A 23,345-nucleotide genomic window follows, 5' to 3' on the forward strand; every position below is an offset into this window, starting at 1 on the left:
AGAGAGAATAATGTTGGTGTTTCAAAGATTCGTTTTTGTATTTTATGCTCTCTTGTAATTTTCCTATAATCAAATAGGTTTTTAATTGGAAAATACTGGATTCATCACTACCTTGTCTAATTCTCTCTTACGTATCACATACCCTTCTTGAGCGTTAGCAAATTGTTATTATTATTATTATTTTTTTTTTTTGCTGTAATTCCTATGTCTGGTTCACTCGTAAGCCATTATTCATCATGTGTTCTATACTATCTCTTACAAAATTAGTAACGAATTTGTGTGAAGTATTTTAAGACAGACCTCTTTAAACCTTCACTGTTGGTATGAATATATTTGGTACCAAAAGTAGTGTTCGAACTTCTGGTGTCCCAGGTTGTCCAATTTCTTTGTATATCCAAAATGTTTTTCCACAGCATTTTCAAGATATCGTTGTTTTGTAGAGCTCTGGTCTTATTACATCTACCCTTAGGGTTTTTATTTTTATTTTACCCATAATTCCTTTAATTTCCCCAGTAATTTCTTGATATCTTTAGAGACGAAGATTTCTGCACCAGAATATAGTTTCATTCACTCTTACTGCAACATGAAAGTTTTCCTCAAGACCCTCTGGTATTAAATAATTTTCTCTTTCATATTCAGGATGAGACCAGGTTAGTTTCTGATTCATTTACTTTTCTTTCGTACTATGTCTTTTTCTCATTTTCCCTCGTGCATTTACTTGTTTTTTTTTTTCCTTTTTTGCACTTTTTTTAGCATTTGTTTTTGTTGGTATTTTCCATATAGTCATTGTTCTTGCGTCTGGTACCATTAATTCGCCTTCTATATTTGTTTTTTTATGTAGCATATTTAGTTTCAGCTCTGCTTCACTGGTTTCTTTCACTTTTTACTTTTGTTCTATTCCCTTGTTTTACTTATTCCTTTACAAATTTGCTGAGAGCCACATGTGGGGGCCAGATATTCTTGTCATTGCTTCTAATAGTCTTTTGTACTCATAGTTGAATTCTTCCTCTGAATCATTAATGAATTTTGTTATCTTAATTTCTCTCTCTCTCTCTCTCTCTCTCTCTCTCTCTCTCTCTCTCTCTCTCTCTCTCTCTCTCTCTTTTGCTGCACATTTTATGAGAAAAATCTATTAACAGGTTGCCTGACTGGTTGAATCTAAATTTGTTTTCTTTTGTGGTTAATAGTTTTATTTTTTGCTCGTACAATTTCCTAGTTAATGAGTTAAACTCGTTTTTGGTGTCTCTGTTCTACGTTTTTCATCCTTCACATTAGATGGATCTAATTCAACTGCGTCAAATTAACTTTCTTTTAGTATTCCAAGAGGATGCCTTATAGTTTTTTTAGGTGTCCTTTTTCTTTCTATGCTCTTTGTGTTAATGTACGCCAAAGCAATTTTAAAACTGTATTTATGGACTTTACATTTTGCACATAACATACCTGCTGCCAGTGTTATGTTCTCGATTATGGCACACAATTTCAGTTTTTCTGCATATCGTCTTAATTTCTCCTCCCCTTTTACCTTTTCCACTCACGGAATCACACAAACATTTTATTATCTTTGGAATTAATAGTCTGATTTCCCTGTTTTGATTCAGTAATACTAAATATTACGCAATAAATGAACACGAGAAACCTCATTTGCTGACCAAAGTCAGAAGAAGAAGACAAAAAATTCTTTGTCAGTTGCTTTCGTTTCTTCTTCGTAAGCGACCTGACAGAAGTGTTTACAATCATGGCTGAATATGATCGCGAATTGACACCAGAGCTTACCGAGAAAATTGTACAATACCAGGTAAGACTTTAATAGCTATTTTGACTTGCTATATAAGGTGAAATAGACCAAAAGCTTGATTGAAATGAAAATTGTATTTTGACGAATGGCTGACTTGTTAGGCTATAACCTAGCTAAGCTTTAGTAGCATGCCGTACGGTAGCCTGTGTGGTGAGCTTAAGGTATGTCAATGTGATGCAATGCACCAGGCCGAAACGATCATATCGGTGTCTTTTTCACGTAAACTGTATGGGTTTTATGGTTTAGGCTGTATTTTTAACAGACTTGAAAAATTCTGATTAGAAATACAGAATAGCAAAAGCTACGGTAGGAGCCCAACCTTGGATGGCAGTCTTGATATGGGTCAGCATGTGTCGCCTATACAGTTAATTTAATATCAGAGGCATCAGATTGTTTCTGTAGATGTTAGGCTATGATTTTCTGTAAATTTGGCGGACTTCAATTACCTAGTACCTGATAGCATGCAGCCTACCTGCGGCTGCCTGTATCCGTTAGGCTACCTAGCCTACTTAGGTAAGTTAGGCAGCAGTCTAAAGACTAAGGTAGGTAGGCAGTTCATGATAGCTTAACTTATTGTAAAGTAATGAAAGCATTGTAGGGTTAATACTGCTTGACATATTGTAAAGTAATGAAAGCATTGTAGGGTTAATACGACTATGATACTTATATTCCTAGGCAAATAACCTACATACTAGGGTAAAACATCAAAGCAGGCCACGCAGGCCAGCTACCATCAGTGCAAGCCACCCTCCGAAAAAGTACATTATAACGCGGTCTGACACCCGAGATGGGCATCAGTCGCGACTTGTTGTTGGTGAGAAACGGAGCTAAAGACCTCTACTCTCCTTTCGAAGTAAGTATTTTCCCCAAAGTTAGAAATTAAGGCCAATTTTAAGATTTAAACAGATTTAAACAGAGGTACTGAAAATGGCGCCCACGGCCAGTGGAAATCTCACCAAAAACGCTTTAGAAATTTTTACTTACAACTAAAAATGTTTCGAAGATTGACGCCATCTCGATGTTTACGGAGTAGCTTGTGTCAATAAACTAACCATTTCCTGTGATAAATCCGCACACCACTTGTACCCACAGACGCTGGAGCACTTTTATCCACAACAATCGAAACACGATTTCTCATCAACAACAAGCCAGGCGTAAACAGCTGTTGGGTAGAAGATGACGAGAAGCGTGCTCTTGGCTAATTTTTAAATAAGTAGTAAAACATCAATATTTTACATATTTATGAGTGAATTAATTAAAAATATTCGTTATTGAAAAAGTAACTCGACTCTGACTCAAATTTAAGTAATTATTTTTCTGAATTAGAACGTTCTTTCAAGTTCTGTATTATGACGTCACGACATCTGACTTCGTACCTATTGTAAATAATTGCTATACTCAACTGTCATTGCAGAAACAGTTTACCAGTTATTCATGCAGATTGTTATCAGCTATACATGTAATTGTTATAATCGTAATGCGCATATATATCTTTATTATTTACTTTTTGGATATATGAAGATGTTTTACTGCCTGGATTATCGCCGTAGTGTCGACGCAATCGTTTTCGGTCCATGGGCCTCTTGTCTGTTTTCGCACCATAAGAAATTATGGGGCCGAATTTGCAATGACCAGAAAGTCGTTAAAAGAGGAAAGTTAGCATTGAGGGGCATATGTTTGACTGAGAAAAATACAAATTTATTCAATAGCTAGCTTGTAAAAAATACTTGGTTATAAAAACTTGATTGACAACTAAGCAGCATGTCTACTATGGTTTGCAGAGACAGTGCAAGTAGGTTTTTGGGCAATACCTATTTCTGTAACGAACACTCTTAACAGAACGAGATTTTGCTATAGTGCATTACACCCAGTGCCGTAATTTATAAGGGTATCGTGAATCACTAATCGTAAAGAATAACGACACTTGTCCTTGTACCAAGAGACAAAAAACTCCATTATGCAGAAATGGATACGAACACGCGTTATAAAGCTCCACCTTACCCTCTCCCCAACCCCCCCAACCCCCAACCCCATCCCTTTTCTTCTTCGTTGGTTCCTCCGCTTCCTTTCTCTCTCTCTCTCATCTCTCTCTCTCTCTCTCTGTTGCATTCGGTATGTGTTGACCCTCCAAAACTGGGTATAAGAGTACACACACGTTGAAATTGGTGAAATTAGGCTATGTATTGGAATTATATATACATAAATATTAAAGCAATTTTATCATTATTGCATTACTATGACAACTAGAATTCATGGAAACAGTTTATAAACCTGTTAAGCAGTCACCCACGTAATAATACGTTTACCGCGATCTACTCGGTAGCGCCTTCACGGGATATTACGTTCAAGACTTTAACTGTGGCTGTCAAGTCGTCAGCCCGTAATAATACGTTTACTCGCATAGAAAGTGTAGGAACATCATTTGGTAACACTCTCAGCACATGGAAACTTATTTCCATTTCCAGCTGGCAACTCTTTCCTGGTGGTCGCTTATGCTAGAAAACTGCCTGTCCCTGTTGGTTTTCTTTCAATACGCTTCGGGCGTTTATCGAGACAAATTGGATTTCGCGTCTTTCACAATGAATGTCCCAAAGAGGAGGCATATTTCTTCAGGTGAGATCAATCAAATACTAGATGAGGAGTGTGATATTGATAACCTATTTGATGATGAGAGCTCTAGTTCTGAATCCTCCAGTGATGATACAAACTTTTCTTCCAATTGCGGGAAGTGGAAGATGACGTTTTCTTTTGCCAGAGTGACTGGACTCCGAGAGAGAGAGAGAAGAGAGAGATAGAGAGAGAGAGAGAGAGAGAGGAGAGAGAACGAGAGAGAGAGAGAGAATTTCCTACAGTTAATTACAGTATGAATAACAAGCATAAAATCAATATTAACTTTGAAAAACTATCATCAGTGCTATGATCCCTGATTACAAAAAAAAAGCGTGACGGTACGTTAGCAGCGAGCTCATCAGGGGCGGACGCTTAACAGGATAATGGAACGGCGTATGTGTGAAGCCTCCACTAATGTGGCAACGATGATTTTGCCATTCTTAGCATGCAAACATTAAAGCATGCAAACATTAAAGGGTTACATTTATTTCTGGCATACGATTATTTAAGGAAATTCAAAATACTAATAAAGACTGAAATCAATGAAAAGTGCTAGCAAAAACAAAAAAGCAAAAAAAAAAAAAAACGTAGTCCTTCCTCTATGCACTTTTCCGTATTCGTTCTTCTATGGTTTCGGCAGCCAGATGTACGAAAACGTTAGAAACATTTGATTTATCTTACGTTAGAAATATCTGTAATTTTTCGGGGTAATTTGGTTGCAAAAAAGGGAGTAATATACATGAATTAAATCAAAATTTTTAAATAACAATGTAAATTTAAACTAAATAACGAGTAAAGTAAACAGTTTAGGGAATAAAACTTTGCAGTTTCGTCGTCTGTCGTCGTCTGCTGTTTGTAATTGTGTTTATGGCGCGCGCGCTTAGAAACCAGGAACAGCAACGGGTTTAAAGTGCAATGTGGAGTGAACTGAGACCAAAATGTGTATAATAACAATCAAATAAGCACTGTGGAGTTTCAGTTGTGATGGCAGTAAGGATAAAAACCCAAAAGCCGATTACAAGGTAAGAATGAATTCAGTTTCCAACCATAAACCCCGGGAATAACAAGTTTCATACTTTTCACTAATATAGGCAACAAAATGTTGTTTTATTGTGCTGATTACAACTGCAATCTTGAGTAAGATCAATAAACGTTACATATATACGCTAACATTGTTCAATTGAGTGCTGGGAAGGCTGGGGAAAGATGGTGTCCGTCACTGATGAGAACCGTCCATGAAAAACGTAGCCGCCATATTGGATTTCAAAACTGCCTTGAAAACATATTTTACGAAGAGCTCACATGCTTATTTGAGTTCGTATGGGGCTTTCATATATCACAATATGTTGACGAAAACTTCAGTCTTTTAAATGGTATGCTTAGAGTTGCAATTGTATTCATGTTTCACCAATTAAATATCGAGTGAATAAGACCCGTCTACCGTGATGAGGGTTGGCCTGTACTGATGTTTCCCCCTAAATCATAGAGTAAAACACCGCTGTACGACCATTTATTTGAAAAAAAAGACCATTTTTTCACTATATTTAATTGGTGAAACTACATTACAATTCAATATACCTACATGTATATGTATATGTATATGTATGTGTGTGTGTGTGTGTGTGTGTGTGTGTGTGTGTGTGTGTGTAATGTTTATTGATATGACTCAAGATTGTAGTTGTAATCAGCACAATAAAACAATATTTTGTTGCCTATATCAGTATGAGGCGTCTTATTCCCTTGGTCATGTTTTCAACTGAATTGCATTTTTACCTTGTAATCAGTGGTTTTATCCTTACTGGCATCACAACTGAAACTCCACAGTGATTATTTGGTTATAATTATACACATTTTGTTCTTGATTCTCTCCAGATTCCACTTTAAATATGTGAGAGTTTGTTTAGAGCAAAGCCATGGCAGGAATAATTTTTCAGCCTTGTTGTACATCTGGCAGCCAGAATACACAAGCGACGACAGTTTAGTGAATTGTTTTTGACAAAAAATTTGTGTTTTTTTTCTAGCACTTTAAATTTTATTCAAGTCTATTACTATTTTTTTTTTTTTGCCTACACACAATACAAACCCTCGGTCCTTTACATAAGGAATTACTTTCAGCGTAGGCTGGATTTTGGTCATAAGAGAATAACAGCAAGGTAGATAGGCAGTAACTGCTTGTCCGAGTTGGTAGTCCTGCCCAAATGGACGTAAACATTCCACTTTGCTTTCAGCCACCATCGTGCAGACGTTCTCTCTGCCTGCCCCTGTCATGAGAATTGTGAGGTTGTTCCTTTTTTGGTTTATGAGTGTTTGTTTTTTGTTGCTTGCTTTAATTTTAAAATGCAAACCCAAAACTTGGATAAGCCTCTTCAACCCCCATTTGCGCAACACGTTTGCCCTGCAGTGGGGGGCAGAAAGTGCGGAGGTTTCCGCTCAAAAATGGATGTGGATCCTCTCGTCCTGTGCGCTAAGTGCTGAGGGCGTGAGTGTGCTAGAGACAATCCTTGTGATACTTGTATCTCTTGGTCAGCAGAGCATTGGGTGAGATACGAGGGGAGGAAGCGATCACGGGAGAAGTCATTCAAGACTTCGCCGGAGGGCTACACGCCCCCGTTGACTCCGTTGGTGGCTAACCCGTTGATTTCCTTTCTCCCTCCGTGTAAGCTTCCCATCTCGCTCTTTCCCCTTCAAGGGAAGTCTCCTTCTGCTTCTTCACTTGATTTGTCAAGCGTAAAAGAAGGGGGAGGCATGCCGACCGGGAGCTGTATTCGGGAACTTCTGGTTGCTCCGGAGGGGATCCTTCTCCTTCAGGGTGAACAGGAGTTCTTCCTACTAACCCAACTTTTGCTCCCTCAGGTGTGTCTGACTCTGCAGTCTGGGATCTGCAGCAAGCTTGGGTGAAGCTGGGCTTGTCTGGCACTCCCTTGCTCCAGGAGCTGAGGGATAATTTTTCGTCAGCCCCTGTGACTCATGGGGTAGAGTTGAGGACTACTACAACTATTTCGATGCCTGTGTATGTGACACTGCCCCACTTGGTGTACACCCAGTACTTAACTTCGGTTACACCTGCTGTGGTCGTATCATTGGTGCTGCATACTTTGAGGGTGGAATCTTTTCCTCCTCCTCCAAGCTATGCAGTCCTCTCTGCCCTAGCTGGGTATGATCATTCGAAGATACGTATCCCCACTCGATCTTCCGCCTCTCTTCTGTCCCCATGCATGCTGCCCCTGTTCTTGACTGTGCGAGTGGTGCTGTGGCGTCGGCGCCCCTGGTCCAGGCTGCTCTGGAGCCTGCTGCTTTGGCAGCCGCTTCAGCATTCGCCCTGGGTGGGGGTTCTGACTGCTATCCTGAGGAAGCTGATGATGAAGTCAAAGAAGAAGCAAAAGGTGTCTTCGTCTTCTTCTTCATCGTCGTCGTCATCTGCTACCTCCTCCATTTCTTCTGAGGCTCCCCCACCATAGAAGACTGTCTCGCTCTGGGACTTCTAAGGGTCTGTCTCAGTTCTGATGAGACAGGTGTGCCTTCTGCTGGTCTTCCCATTACTTTGGGAACAGGAACCGCCTTGCAACCCCTAGGGGCGCGCAGGGCGGGGACCGCAGATGTAGTCACTACCGCTGGTACTTCTGCTCCTAGTTCTGGAGCTTCTGCCTCTAGGACCGGGACCGTCTCGGGTGCTCGTTTGCGAGTTTCTCCGAGTGTACACTCACCCACCGGTGAGCGTACAGCTAGAGTCGGTGACACTGAGTCCGCTCACTGTCATGACTCGGGCGGCACGGTGCGGATGGAAGGTGAGAGTCGCTCAGGTGACTTACGTCTTGCTGATGATTGCTTGCGTAGCGATCATCCGGCTCCTGTGGTGACGTGACGGTCCCGCACGACCGTACATGCGAGGAGGCCGATAGGAGGTCCCACGTTCAGTCTTTGGAGGAGCTTTGGCTTCTTCTGAGACTGTGACATTTTGTGGGGATGGTGCCCACTCTTGTCACGCTGGTGGACGCTATTCTTCACCCGGTCGTTGGTCACACGAGCGTGACCGGATGGTCCAGGCCTCAAGTAGCGTTTCCTCTAGTGTGAGAGAGCGTCGCTACCGTCCTCGGAGGAGTGCTTCTCCACAAGGAGAACACTTTCTAGACCTACGAACCGATCATCACCACGGGTTGGTGATCGCTCGCAACCTGCTCCGTCCGTTAGTTCTGCTAGCGACCAAGTGGGAGTGTCAGAGCTTCCTCACCTGTCCCTTCAATCTCCTTGGGATACACCGGGAGGAACGAGGCAACCAGGGGGAACCTTGGAGAGTGCATTCCTCATGGTTCAGCCACGAGAGCATTTGTGCCCGGCACGGTCCTAGGACTTGAGAGGTCATATACTCAAGTGGTTCGAGGAGATCCTATGGGGTCTGTCGAGGCTCTTCCTTCTGAAGGAAGAGGGTCAAGGGAGGGACTCAGCCTGGAAGGACTTATCGGTCCTTCTCCTCAGGACTCAGTCACTCCCGAGATCCAGAGGCCTTTTGCAGAGGTCATTGTGCTGATTCGTCAGCACAATGACCTCAGAGAAGGATCAATGGTTGCTCCCTCTGACTGCCCTTCGCAGTTAGAGTTGTTCTAGGGTCCTAAAAAGGAACCCAGAGCTTCTGTGGCGTTACCTTGGTCTTCCTTGTCCGAGGGTGTGTTGGACTAAGTAAACAATCTTGTCTCAGGACAGAGTTCACTCAGGGCCAACAGATCGGACAAGCTGCTACCCCCTCCTCTACCTCGTCAGTGGTGCTTCTTGCCCTCGGAGAACCCTCTGCCGACTAAACAGGTTGATCCGGAGTTAGTACGCCTAACTCTTGGCTTGCCTCAGCAGCATCTCCTGTCGTAGAACCTCTGGTTTACGCTGCAAGATGCAACAGCATTGGAGGCTACTGCTATGGCAGCCATCCAGGTCGTCTCCTGGCTGGATCTGTGGTCCCTCAGTATCCAAGGTCACGGCTTCTATCATTCCTGGAGAAGACTTGGCCTTCGGGATACTCTGTCAGTCTGGCGGTAGGGCTATTTCCTACCTGGCCCACCAAACTGCCAACCTGTGGACCAACCTGTTTCTTAGGAGGAGGGATGCTGTCGTAACTCACATAGCCAGGGTGGCTGGTGTAGAGTCAGCATTGGGTCTTAGGAATGGACCATTGCTGGGTTCCTCCTCTCTCTTTCCTAGAGATATGGTGGATGCTGCGGTAGACAAGCGGAGAGCTGAAGACAGTGACTGTCTTGTCCACCAGACAGTTGCCAAGACATCTGGGCCTTCTCGTGCAACTGCAGCTAGGCCTCATAGCCAAGTTAGTTCTTTCTCCGCCTCCAAGACTGCTTCTTTGTCGAAAGGGGCACAATGAAAGACCTAGCCTTCCTCCCCCGCTTTGAGAGGGGAACAACAGCCTCCCTTCTCTCGCGGGAAGGGAGGTAAGCGAAAGAGGAAGAAGGGGAAACGCTGGGGATGGCATTCCCCCTCAGCTGCTGCCATGGGTGGGGGGTGACTGGCGAGCCACTAGGCAACATGGTCTCTTCACCCAGACGTGGCAGAAAGGCTGTTTGACTTGTGGTGGACCTGTTCGCCACCCGGCACAACAGAAAACTTCTGGTTTGTTCATGAAACTTACCTGTCAGATATATATATAGCTGTATTCTCTGAAGTCTGACAGAATTTCTAAAAACTTACGACACAAGTAGTGGGAGTAGGGTTGCGTTAGTACCATTTTCCCCGCCGCTGGGAGGCGGGTATCAGGAACCATTCCCATTTTCTATCAGATTCTTCTGTCGCCGGTGTTGTAAACATCTGTTTACAGCACCTCCGCCTCAGGATTTTGGAAAACTTTCTTTGCTTGAGTATCCTCTTGACTTTTTGGTTATTTGTTATTGGATCGATAGCTTGGCATACGTGACTTTGGATTGTTTTTGATTTTGGCTTGGTTTTTTCCTTAAATATGTCAGGTTCTAGTTCGGCTAGTGCCAGAGTGTGTATGAAAGACGAATGCCAAGGTGAGGTTACCAAAAAGCTTTGGTGATCCTCACACAGTGTGTAAAGGTTAGGGGGAAGTGTGTAGGTATGATTTTCGCTGCACGGAGTGTGAAGTTGAATGATGCTCAATGGAAGACTTATGAATCCTATGTAAATAAATTAGAGCGTGATAGGATCAGGAGGTCTTCCTCCAGGAGTAAAATCGGGTAGTAGACCGGGTAAATAATGTAACCCCTTCTAACCCTTCTTTAGATTTTGTGACTCCTAACCCCGTAGTGTTGCCATTCGGGCCTCAAGTGGTGTCTGCGGAGGGTAATGCCCTTTCGGTTATTTTGTTAGATTCTTTGAAAACTCTGGAATCTAAGGTTCTAGCCCTTGAAAACAGGGAAAGTGCTAAGTGTAGTGATAGTGCCCCCAGTGAAGTGGAGGGGGCGTCAGATCTCCCTATAGCGCCTTCTAGGCTGGGACCTCTGCCGGACTCCCAGGACTCAGGCGATGAGGGCATTGTCGAAGGCCGAAGGAGGGTTACCGGGGATCCCCCACCGATCCTGACTCCCTTCAAGCCGTAACCTTTTGTTGACGCTTTCCCAGGCTGCTAAAGGAGCGTGCTCGAGCACGTGTCCTAAACAGGAATTGTTTTCTCGGTCTTTTCCGACGCGTCCTCCCTCCGCGCCCAAGGGGTGGGAATCTCCGTTCGGCGGAAATTTTTCCCGCGGACCGTTGAAGAGGACGCAGTTTCAAGATCAGGACTCTTCACGTCATGCTTTTTGTCGGGCTTATTGGCATTTCTTCTCCGGAAAGCGTGTCCTTTCCGCCCCCAGAAAAGAAGGCTAGGTCGTCTTCCGATGATGACGTCTTTGAGCGCCCCAGTCGCTCTAGAGCTAAGGCGATGTTCCTCTTGGGAGAAGGAAAAGGAAATGGCGTCCCCCTCGCCTCTCAACCTTCTCGCAGGCATGGCTTCTTCTCCTTTCAGTGTATAGATCCTTCGCAGACGGATGGTAATCCTTGCTATGCAGCCGAACAAACTGGATGCTTTAGCTTAAGCAGAAGGAAAACCGGTTTCTTCTGGCCGTAAGAAGGACGATAGACCGTTTCCGATCAAGAAGATCAAGACAGTGTTCTCCGCCTGCTCGTCTTTCGTCCCTGTTTTCCCATCGGTATTTCGTCGTCTTAGACTTCGGTTTTCTCCCCAGCGTTTTGTCTAGAAGGTGGAAAGTAAACACGTCACGGAGAGAGGAGAGGTTTTCCTTCATTCTGCCCCTCTTCTCTCGACGTGAGGACGGCTCGGTTCGTTCCGACATCGACGTTTCTGATGAAGATTGCTTTAGTTTCTGACGGGACGGAAATTTTGGAACGCCACCGCTCCTCTTCGTCATGTTGTTGGTTGACGTTCATCAAGGGACGCTCGTTTCAAGTGTCAATTCCTGTCTTCTTCCGGGACGATCGTAGAGACCCGCTTCGAGGGGAACGCTAGGAGGGACGCTCCGACTTTCATCGCTTCTTTCTGGACGCTTCGTTTGGACTCTCCCACTTGGACCTCTGATTTGGTTCGGACGGCTTCGTTGGGAACGCTCGGATGGGGACGGCTTAGGTTTGACGGCTCCCGCATGGACGGCTAATAAGACATCGTCGTTAAGAGCGTCTTGGACCCGCGGAGTTTAACGGAAGTTCGCCATTCTCGACTTCGGTACGTTTAATTCCCGAGTCTTTAGATGACGCTACAAAACGTCTTCCTTCTTACTTCGCGTTCTACTTCAAGTTTGTGATTTGCTGTTCCTGTATCGGCTAACGATTTCTGTTAATGGCATACGTTACCCTCTTCTTTCTCGTCATCGGTCTGAATGAGGAGGACTTGGAGTGAAAGGTCTTCTACCTCTTTTCTTCGGAGTTTAACTCAGGGTAAGGGAAGAAGGGGAATTGAGCTGTTCGTTCGGAGGAGGTTTGATGAAGAAACAACCCTCGACGTCGTCCTTCTTCAGACTTATCAAGTTTTTGGGCCTCGGACTGGCTCCGTGAATTCTTTTGGAGATACTTTCCTTCCCTTGCTGCTCCTCCTTCTCCTCCATCCGCAGTTTTTCAGTTCGTCGAAAGCTAAGAAGACACCAGGGTTTGTTAAGATGAAAAACGTCTTTGGTCTACAATGAGGGCGCTTTCCGGAAACAGTTAACACTTGGATGGCGAGACTAGGAAAAGCTTTAAAGGAAGCACCACTTTTTCGCCCTGCCCGTCCGTCTAGGCTTAGCGTTAAGGCAGGGATGTGGTATTGAAAACCGGTGAGGAGTTAGGTTTTGGAAGGTTCGACGTCAGCTCAGGGATACTTTCGCCAGCGTTTGTAGATGCTTCAAGAAGATCTTTGTTAGCCTCAGCGAAAGTGTCCGTGGACTAAACGTCAGAGATTGGATCATCTGTTGAAGGGTTCTTTTTGTTTAGATCCTTAGAACAGTATTTAACTTCTTAGACTTTGGTGGTCTCCGGTAAAGTACTAGACCAAACCAGTCGCTGTTAAGCCAGATTCGATCAGCTTGGGGGGAAGCTGTTCCTGTGTTTTTTGTCATTTTGCATGGACAAGGCCGTCAGGGATGGCTACAGAGGAATTAGCATCTCAATTTTCAGCAGGCGTGTTGAAGTAAGAGATCGCTTGTATTGTAATTTTTGCGGCTCGTAATCTGGTTCTCTCCCGCACAGAAGACAGAAAACTTTTGTATGCGCCGTTCTCGAGTTCATCTCTTTCCCCCAGGCTTTGGTGAAGGATTTCTGGCAATATAAGTCTTGCAGGAGGAAAAGCTACTCAAGACCTTTTTGACGCAGTTCGTTCGAGACGTCCTGCTGTTTCCCTTCCACGTCCTTCAGGAGTTCAGTCTTTTAATAAGAAGGCCATGAAGCCCTTTCGTGGAGGATCTTCAGCTAGATCTGTATCCCGAGGAAAGAGGTCTTCCTATATGGTAGAGCCCCGGGCTTAAGTCCATGGGGCCAAGAAATGTGAGAATGCGTGGCCTTTTACAGTCACCGGTAGGGGAGCCAGGCTTTCAGTTTGTTTTGGAGGAGGCCTGTAGAGAAAAGAGAGGCAGACACCTGGTCTCTCAACATCATAGAGAAGGGGTACAAGATTCCGTTTCCGGTAAAAGAGCCTTCCCCCTCTGACTTCCACTCCCAGGTTGACTTGTCCCCGTCGTATCCTCAAAGAAAAGCAAAGGATTCTTTTCGATTTCTGCTCGAGCAGATGCTTTCGAGAAACGAGCAGTGGAAAGCGGTCTTAGACCTGGTCATTACGCCAGGTGATTTTTTACAAACAGATTGTTTCTTGTTCCGAAACACTTCAGGAGGGTGGTCCGGCCAGTCTTGGGATCGTAAGTCGTCTTTGAACCTCTATATAAAAAGAAAAAGCAAAAGTTTCAAGATTGGAGTACACCCTCAGTCAGTTTCTGGGGGCCTTTAAGACCGGGGGAATTGGATGGTAATCCACTCGATTCTTCAGGACGCATACCTTTCAAAAAACTTTCACGTCCCCGAATACACCCCCAGTTCTATTGAAGTACCTTCGGTTCGTCCCTGAAAGGAAAGGTTGTTTCAGTTCTAGGGCTACTTTGTTTCGCGTCTGAGTACGGCCCCATTTTCGTGTTTTCACCATCCTTAATGAAGAATGTGGCAGAGGTTGGCTCCATCTTTCCTCAACATCAGGATCTCTCTCTACCTGGACGGACTGGCTCATATGAGCTTTCTTCGCAGACCCGGTTGCCTGAAGGACCTGAAAACGACTCTGTCTTTAGCTGCGTCCCTGGGACTTCTGGTGTGAACTTCGGAAAAGGTCAACATCTGACCCCCAACACCAGGTCCATCGTGTATCTGGGTGATTCAGATGGGATTCAGTTGGCATTTTCGGGGGCGTTTTGCCTTTTCCGTCCCAGTCAACGTCAAGCAACAAGGGCCATAGAGAAAGTGGTCAGCCTTTCTAGGGAAAGATTCATGCTCCGGTGAGGGAATGGATGAGTTCTGCTGGGCGGGAACCATTTCCTTTCCTCGTGGAGAAGTTTTGTTTCCCTGGGGAGGCTACATCTCCGACCTCTTCTTCAGTTTCTTCCTTGTCGTCGACAATTGGACAGAGAAGGACAAAACTCGATTATTGATCCCTTTAACCTCATCTCAGAAGAAGGTTGAAGAGCCATCTAAAGATGGTGGTGCTCGATTCCGTTAAAGCTCTCAGAGGGTGCATATCCCTCAAGCTTGTGTCGGAACCCCGACCTCAGTTTTGTTGTTCTCCGACGCGTCATCCCATCGGGGTGGGGAGCAAACCACTAGGGGTGGGTGGGAGGAAAGTGTCAGGCACCCTGGAATGGGGAAGGAACAGGTAGCCTGGCCACATCAAACTTCAAGGAGCTTGGTCAGCGGTTCAAATTAGCCCGCTCCAGTTTCTTTCAGGACAAAGTCTCCCGTCGAGTGGCGTTCAAGTCAACCTCGGACAATTACCAAACAGCCCGCCCCTGGCTTACATTGCAAGAAACAAGGGAGGAACTCACTCTCGCTCCCCTCTGCTTCGCGTCTAAGCGAAGGAAATTCTGATTTGGCGAAAGGTCAAGAGAGAATCACGATCTTGACAAGGTTTCATTGCCGGAGTCGAGAAGACGTCCGGGCGGTATCTCCTCAGTCGACAAGGGTCAGTTGCTGCCGAACAAACAGAGTGGACCCTCAATCAGGACGTATGCCAGGGACGCTTTGTGGAGTCTTTTGGGGACGCCCCTTTGGTTGGAACGTTTTTTGCAACCGCCAAGGACGACGAGACTTCCTCTTTACTGCTCCCTCCCGTTTCTCGATTGCCGGGGGCAGTAAGCAGTAGAACGCCCTGTTTATGGGATTGGACGGGCCCTAGACCTCTACGCATTTCCCCCCTTCAAGATTCTGGGGGAAAGTTGATGAGAAAAAGTTCCACAGCTTTCGGGAGGGGACGATAGGTTGACGTTAAATCCCCCGCCCCTTTTATTGGGCCTGGCAGCGATCTGGTTCACAGAGGTTGATGTCCCCTTACTGGTGGATTTTCCGCAGATCTTCTTCTCCGTTAAGGAGAGATCTACTCAAACAGCCCCACTTCGAGAGGTACCACAAAAACCTCTCCGCTCTGAGTCTGACTGCGTTCAGACTATCCAGAAGTTGGCCATAGCGAGAGGTTTTTCGAAACCTGTGGCTAAAGCTATCGCCACCGCGAGAAGACCTTCGTCAATCGCGGTTTACCAGTCGAAGTGGGCAGCTTTTAGGAGCTGGTGTAGGAAGAAAGGAGTTTCCTCTACCACGACCTCTGTGAGCCGACTTCCTCCTTTATCTCAGACAGATTTAAAGCTCGCAGTGTCAACCATTAAAGGCTACAGAAGTATCTTGTCTGTAGTTTTTCGACATAGAGGTCTTGACCTTGCTAATAATAAGACCTTCATGATCTACTGAAATCGTTTGAGACCACCAAGGTACCGATGGCTAAGTTGCCTTCGTGGAATCTGGACGTGGTTCTCAAGTTTTTAACGTCAAGCCGCTTCGAACCTATTTACTCTGCCTCTTTGCGAGATTTGACGAAGAAGACTGTATATTCCTAACTGCTCTGGCGACGGCGAAGAGGGTTAGCGAGATACAGGCGATTAGTAAACACGTCGGCTTCAAAGGGCATAATGCAATCTGCTCTTTGAGTATGTCATTCCTGGCTAAGAATGAGAACCCCCCTTCCAACCCTTGGCCTAAGACGTTCGAAATAAAAGGTATGGCAGAAATCATTGGTCAAGAGCCAAAAGAGTCCTGTGTCCTGTTAGGCTCTTAAAGAATACCTTCGTAGGACAAAGGAGTGTAGAGTTCTGCGGAGAACTTATGGTGTTCGGTTAAGAGGCCTAATATGCCTATGTCTAAGAATGCAATGGCATTCTTTTTGAGGAACACCATTAAGGGGTCGCACGCTTATTGTCAAGATAGTGACTTTAAGCTTTTAAAAGTTAACGCTCATGAATAAGGGCTATTTCGACTTCTATAGCCTTTCAGAAAAATATGGCTCTCAAAGATATTTTTAGTGCCCTTTTTGGAGAAGTAACTCGGTGTTCGCCTCGCACTATTTACGGGAGGTCAGAACGACATATGAGAACTGTTACTCTCTTGGACCATACGTCGCCGCAGACACATCTTGGGGGGCAGAGGTAGCACTCATCCTTTCCCATAGAAAAGGGTAGTGAGTTTTTTAATGTTCGTAATGTTTATGGTTGTAGGGTCGGCCGCCGATGCGGTCTTCCCTTCTTTTAGCCTTTGGTATATGGGAGTATTTGATTAGGCTAACTTAGGTGGTGGTTTTTGCCTCGTTGTCCTCTTGAGTATGGTCATGGTCTAGTCACATTGTGGTCTCGTCCCCGTTGGCAGATCATCTAGAGCGCGACCAACTAAACCACGATCCCTACCTTGTTGTAACTCTAGTGAAGCAGATGCAGGCTTGGGTGACAGTAATCACGAAGTCAGCTATGCTAACAGGTAAGGAACCAAGATGTCAATCATCTACATATATGTTTTCCTAAATCCTTTTCTGTCTCTCCCAGCCGCCAAAGGTGGGATTCAGCTATATATATATCTGACAGGTAAGTTTCATGAACAAATGATATTGTTAAGTACATAAAGTTTTGTTCATACTTACCTGGCAGATATATATATTTTAAGTACCCACCCACCTCCCCTCAGGAGACAGTGGAGATAGAAATCTGATAGAAAATGGGAATGGTTCCTGATACCCGCCTCCCAGCGGCGGGAATGGGTACTAACCACCCTACTCCCACTACGTGTGTCGTAAGTTTTTAGAAATTCTGTCGGACTTCAGAGAATACAGCTATATATATATCTGCCAGGTAAGTATGAACAAACTTTATTGTATCTTAACAATATCATTTTTCTTCTCTGTTGTGCCAGACCCATGGACAGCTGCAGAGGACGTGTTCCAACATCCTGGGACAAACCTCGAAGTCTACACCTTTCCCCCTTTCTGTCTGATTCACAAGGTGATCAGCTGAGTACTGGCCACCAGCAATCTTCAGATGATCCTGGTGGCTCCCGGCATCCCGATCTGTTGGCTCTTCTCTCAGAGGCACTATGAGAGATTCCCCCATGGCACAACCTTTTTTGACAACCGCATGTAGAACAGTACCACTCGGCAGTACAGTCCCTGTCTTTTCACAGCTGACGGTTATCCACCATCTCTTGTGAACGAGAGGGTTTTCTCGTCGAGCAGCAACAGAGACGGAAGGATACCTCATACAGTCCTCTGCAGCAGTGTACCAGGGAAAGTGGTCCATCTTCAACAGATCGCGGATTTCCTAGTCTTTCTTTGCCGAGAGAAGCTCCTCTCTGTCTCTGCAGTTAAGGGCTGCAGGTCTGCCTTGACCTTGGTCTTGAAACTGTGATGAGTGGATATCTCCTCTTCTATGGGGATATACGTCTTTATGAGAAGCTTCGAGAGGTCTTGCCCACCCAGGGAACTCAGGCCTCCTGAGTGGGATGTGACTCGTCTTTAAGAGTTTGACTCATGAACCCTACGAGTCTCTCCGAGAGTCATCAGACAGGGATCTGACCTTCAAGACCATCTTTCTGCTGGCCCTGGCATCGGTGAAGAGAGTAGATGAACTTCGCGGCCTCTCTGATTATGTGAAACACTCGAGGGGAAGGGGATTTATTATGGTTGATTTCGTCCCGGATGATGATAGATTTGAGTCCTTTAAGATCCCTTCCCTAGAGGACTTCAGTGGTAATGATGCAGACGAGATGCTACTTTGTCCCATTAGAGTGCTACAGCGCTATCTGAAGAGAACTCATCATCTGTGGCCTGAGTGTCGATGCTTCTTCGTTGGCACAGGGGCTTCGTGAGGTGATCAGGAAAGCGTACTCCTCTGAATGGAGGTTCGACACTGGTACTTTTTGTCCGAGAACCAATGAAGTCCATGGTATTGGTCCTACCCTTGCATTCTGCAAGAACTGTCGGTTTCGCAGTTATTGAAGGCAGGGGTGTGGTCCAACCAGACCACCTTCACCTCCTTTTACCTTCGGGATATTGCCCATAGGTCCTTGGATACCTTTTCCTTGGGACCCATGGTGGCTGCTCAACAAGTTGTGTAGCTTACCCAGCTCCTCTAACTGGACAGGGTTGCATCTCGCCTTTGTGTAACTGTATGAATGGGTGTGAATGAGTGTGTGACTGGCTTCTCTTCCTCCTTCATTCTACTTTCTTCCTACGGGCAGAGAGCTGCGGTTGTCACCTGCTGGAAAGGGCGGTCGATGCAGGTAAGCTATATAACTGTGCTCCATTCATTCCCTTTCATTAGGGTATAGAAGCATATAGTGGAACCTCGACATACGAAAGTCTCAACTTACGAAAAATCCAAGTTACGAAAGCAAAGACGAAGATTTTTTTGCTTCTGCATACAAAAATAATTCAGGTTATGAAAGGGTGTTACTGTAAAGTCCCGAGATTCGCCCAGACCACCAAGAACAATTTTAAAACTCGCGTGCCTCTAACCTTGTAGACTCGCCACCATCCTCCCACTGTCCCATTGGTTCCTGATGCTAGTCACCGCCATAAGATCCTGCTCTTCTATTGGTCAGCATGTATCCCATCATGCCTCTACGTAAAGGCGTCCTTCGGCCACTTCGTCGCACCAGCGTTATCGTACGCACGCGGAATTCGTTCGTTCACATATACGTATTTTGTTTGTTAATGTAAATTCATGTTAGTGATTTCGCTTTCTACTTTATTGTGTTGTGTGTGAACTTAACTAACTTAATTATATTCATGGGTCCCAAGAAAGTTGCTGAAGTTCACGGAAAGAAGAGGAATCTTTCTATGGAGACAAAGATGGAGATCATTAAAAAGTATGAAGCTGGCATGCGGTTGAGTGTGATTGCTAAGGAATACGGCCGAAATCCGTCGACGATAGGCACCATCCTTAAGCAGAAGGAAGCCATCAAAGCAGCTACACCTTCCAAGGGTGTGACTATTTTGTCCAACAAGAGATGGAGGGGCTGCTTCTTGTATGGATAAAAGACAAAGAAATTGCTGGCGATACGATAACCGAGACGGCAATCTGCCACAAGGCCAGCACTATTTTTGGTGATCCTGATTGCCCAGGCCAAAGGAGACGGAGGAGAAGGGACATTGACGCCAACCCCAGACTTCAAGGCTTCTCGTGGGTGGTTTGATAAATTTCGTAAACGGACTGGCATCCATTCGGTGGTGCGGCATGGGTAGGCTGCCAGCTCGGACACGAAAGTGGCCGAAGCCTTTATTAAGACGTTCGACGAGATGATGATCAAGGAAGGCTACAGTTCTCAGCAAGTCTTCAACTGTGACGAGACTGGCCTTTTTTGGAAAAATGCCTCGTCGGATGTACATCACGGAGGAAGAGAAGAAGCTACCTGGGCATAAGCCTATGAAAGTCAGGCTTATGCTTGCACTATGTTCCAACGCCAGTGGGGATTGTAAAGTCAAGCCCCTACTTGTGTATCATTCGGAGACTCCTCGAGCCTTCAAGGTCCACAAAGTGCTAAAGGAGAAGCTTCCAGTGATGTGGAGGGCTAATGTGAAAGCCTGGGTAACGAGACTTTTGCTCACCGAGGGGGTAAATCTGTGTTTCAGCCCGACAGTGAAGAAATTCTTGGAAGAGAAGCGCCTCCCTCTGAAATGTCTGCTGTTGTTGGACAATGCCCCTGCTCACCCTCCGGGTCTCGAGGAAGATATCCAAGTAGAGTATTCTTTCATCAAGTTTCTCTATCTTCCGCCTAACACCACCCCTCTCCTCCAGCCCATGGACCAGCAAGTGATATCGAACTACAAGAAGCTGTATACGAAACATCTTTTCAAGAGATGTTTCGACATCGCTGATACCACAAACCTCACCTTCCGTGAATTTTGGAAGGAGCATTTCGATATCGTCATGTGCATCCGACTCATTAATCAAGCTTGGCAGGAGGTTTCGAGGCGAACCTTGAATTCTTTGTGGAGGAAACTCTGGCCTGATGCCGTATCCGCCCGAGACTTCGAGGGATTCGACGTGGGCGAAGCTGATGCAGATTCAGAAACAGTTGACAATCCTGAAACTGTTTCGCAACCAGATCTTGATGAGATCTTTGCTCTCGGCAAGTCCATGGGGCTGGTCGTCGACGAGGACGACATCAATGACCTTCTCAAGGAGCACAAAGAGGAGCTTACGATGGATGACCTGAAGGAGTTGGAGGCCATGCAACATAACGTCGTTCAAGAAGAGTTCTCTAGCAGTGGCGAGGAGGAGGAGGAGGAGGACCCTATGACAACGGCAGAAATTAAGGATGCTCTAGCTGCTTTCCATAAAGTGCAATCATTTGTAGAAAAGAGACACCCCGAAAAGGCTTACACAGGTCGTATGCTTGCGCAGTTCGATGATGTTTGCCTAAGTCATTTCAGGAACATTGTGAAAAGCAGGCAGAAGCAATCTTCCTTGGATAGTTATTTTTTAAAGAGGCCTTTAGTAGTAGTAAGCAAACAGGAAGATCCAAGTGATACTAAAAAACAAAGTTGAAAGTGGTGAAGAAATTGAAATTTTGTAAAAAAACTTGGTATAAAAAAGTAAAAAAAAATGTAAAAAAAAACAAATTACTAATTTTAATTTTTTGTAAAGTTAAGTGTTAATGTTTTCTGCCATTTGTTAATGTGTTTCGTAAAGTTTAGTTTTAATGTTTTCTGCCATTTTTTAATGTGTTTCGTAAAGTTAAGTGTTCATGTTTTCTGCCATTTATCGTCTTCCTCTCTCGCCACTTTCGGAGATCGCCTCACTTGAAAGGTAAGGTTCCACATTTTACTACATATGTACGTATAGTATTTCTTGTACCATGTACACTAATACACTTTATTTACAGGTACATATAGTATATGTAGTTTGTTAGGTATTGAATGGTCCAAACTGTTGTATTTTATTGTTTATTGGTCAATTTAGCTTTATTATAAAATTTACTGTGGTGTATTTGTAGGGCTTGGAACGAATTAGGCAATTTACATGTAAAATGTGGTTCAAGATACGAAAAAATCACCTCCCTACAAGAATGCTCCGCGCAGACAGCTCGAACCCCTTAGGAGCTCTTCTCTTCGCAGTGAAGTTCCCAGCAGTAGCCGCTCTCAGAGGAGACGCTCAGCTACATTTTCGCGGAGAGGTCAGGAGTCTGACTCCTCTACTGATGACCTTTCAGGCGTCAAGAGCACCTCAGGCGCCAGGAGACTAGTAGGCGCCAAGAACCTAGTAGGCGTCAGGAACCTAGTAGGGCGTCAGGAACCTAGTAGGCGTCAGGAACCTGCCAGGCGTCAAGAGCATATCAGGAGCCAGGAGCTGAGCAGGCGCCAGGAGCCCAGCAGGCACCACGAACCTAGCAGGCGCTTAGGTTTGAATAGGACCCCTTCACACTTTATGAGCTCTTCAGAGAGTAGGAGCCCTTCGCCTTGCAAGAAACAGGATACTGAGAAGAGATCTTCTACCTTTAAGAGCTCCCTCGCACCTTGCAGTAGCAAGCATAGGTTGCATGGAAGGCGATCTCCTTCTTATGACAGAAGTCCCGCTCCTTCTAAAAGCCGCTCCCCTTCGAAGGGCTCTCCTGCAGCCGGAGGGTTAGAGGAAGTCTCGGATGAAGAATTTCCAGTCAACGTAGTAGTCTCGGACTATAAAAGGCTGTCTTTGCTTTTACTGAAGGAGTTTGGTGATACGCTTCAGCCAGCTGATCCGCCCTCTCCAGGATCTTTGCTGTCAAGTACGAAGTCTCCGAAAGCCTCCTCATTCGTGAAAATGCGTCCTACCCTAAGCATGAAGAAGGCATTCAAAGGATTTGGAGAGTGGCTTCACACTAAAAGAGAAGCGGGCAAGACTGTTTTCATGCCCTCCTTCCAGGCTGACGGGAAAACCTGGAAGATGGTATAATACCAAGGAGCCTATGGGCTTAGGGCTTCCTTCGTCCGCAGATGCAGACTACGCTTCATTGGTTGATTCGTCAAGGAGGCGTGCTCTCCTCTCAGCTAAGGCTACTTGGGGGATGTGCGAGCTAGATCATCTCCTAAAGGGCCTCTTCAGGACACTGGAGGTGTTCAATTTTATGGACTGGTCTCTGGGAGCCCTTGCGAAAAGAGCCCAAGATCCGGAATTCGTCAGCATGGAGGAGCTCTCGAGCGTTTTAGCTTGTTTACCATTAATAATCTTATGGATATCTTATGACCAGAGGGGAAAGAGCGTCTTCTTTTCCCAGTGAGAGCATTATGTTACTATTTAAGGAGAACAGAAAAGATTAGAGGACCTGCAAGTAATCTGTGGTGTTTGGTGAAGTGTCTGTCTCGTCCTATGTCTATGAACGCCATTTCCTTTTTCCTAAGGAGCTTGACAGTGGATGCACACTCCCAACGCCAGGAAGAAGTATTACTGTCCATCAATGCTATGGCGCATGAAGTGAGAGCCATAGCGACGTCTCTAGCTTTTAGGCATAATATGTCCTTAAAAGCTATTATGAGCTCTATATTCGGGAAATGTAGATCAATTTTTTCAGGTCATTATCTTAAAAGATATAGAAACTGTTTATGAAAATTGCTCTACGTTGGGTCCGTTGTTGGTGGCTGGGGGAGAAACATAGGGGGCTAACTGTCCCTTTACTGTCCTCTGTTGTCTAGGTTGTTGGGGTTGAGTTTTGGGAAGCTTGGGGAGTACTTGTTACCTTAAGTACTCACCAGTCTTAAGGTAGGGTATCACTCGTTGTTTTTTATGTTGGTGTGTTTGTTGAGTTTTATCTGGTCTAAGCCAAGGGCAAGGGCATCAATAAATAACTTTTATCAGTCACCTGTGAACCTCCATGACTGAGGAGTTATTTCCCTCTAAAGTAGGGGCGATCATTGGCCAAAACTGCCATGCCTTCTACAGGTTAAGAGAACGACGACCAGAGGCAGTATTCATCTGCA

The 23,345-nt window shown here is 45.2% G+C and overlaps 1 protein-coding gene across 1 annotated transcript in view; it reads left to right on the plus strand.

Moving 5' to 3' along the window:
* Window positions 1–1,638: 1,638 nt before the first annotated feature.
* LOC135208451 (FAS-associated factor 2-like) overlaps window positions 1,639–23,345 on the plus strand; it is a 116,640-nt gene continuing 94,933 nt past the window's right edge. Inside the window, 1 exon segment of the mRNA XM_064240642.1 lies at window positions 1,639–1,795. Coding sequence (XP_064096712.1) covers window positions 1,736–1,795 — 60 coding nt within the window. The 5' untranslated portion in view covers window positions 1,639–1,735.

The sequence above is a fragment of the Macrobrachium nipponense genome, chromosome 35 (assembly GCF_015104395.2).
Source record: "Macrobrachium nipponense isolate FS-2020 chromosome 35, ASM1510439v2, whole genome shotgun sequence".
Classification (NCBI taxonomy): domain Eukaryota; kingdom Metazoa; phylum Arthropoda; class Malacostraca; order Decapoda; family Palaemonidae; genus Macrobrachium; species Macrobrachium nipponense.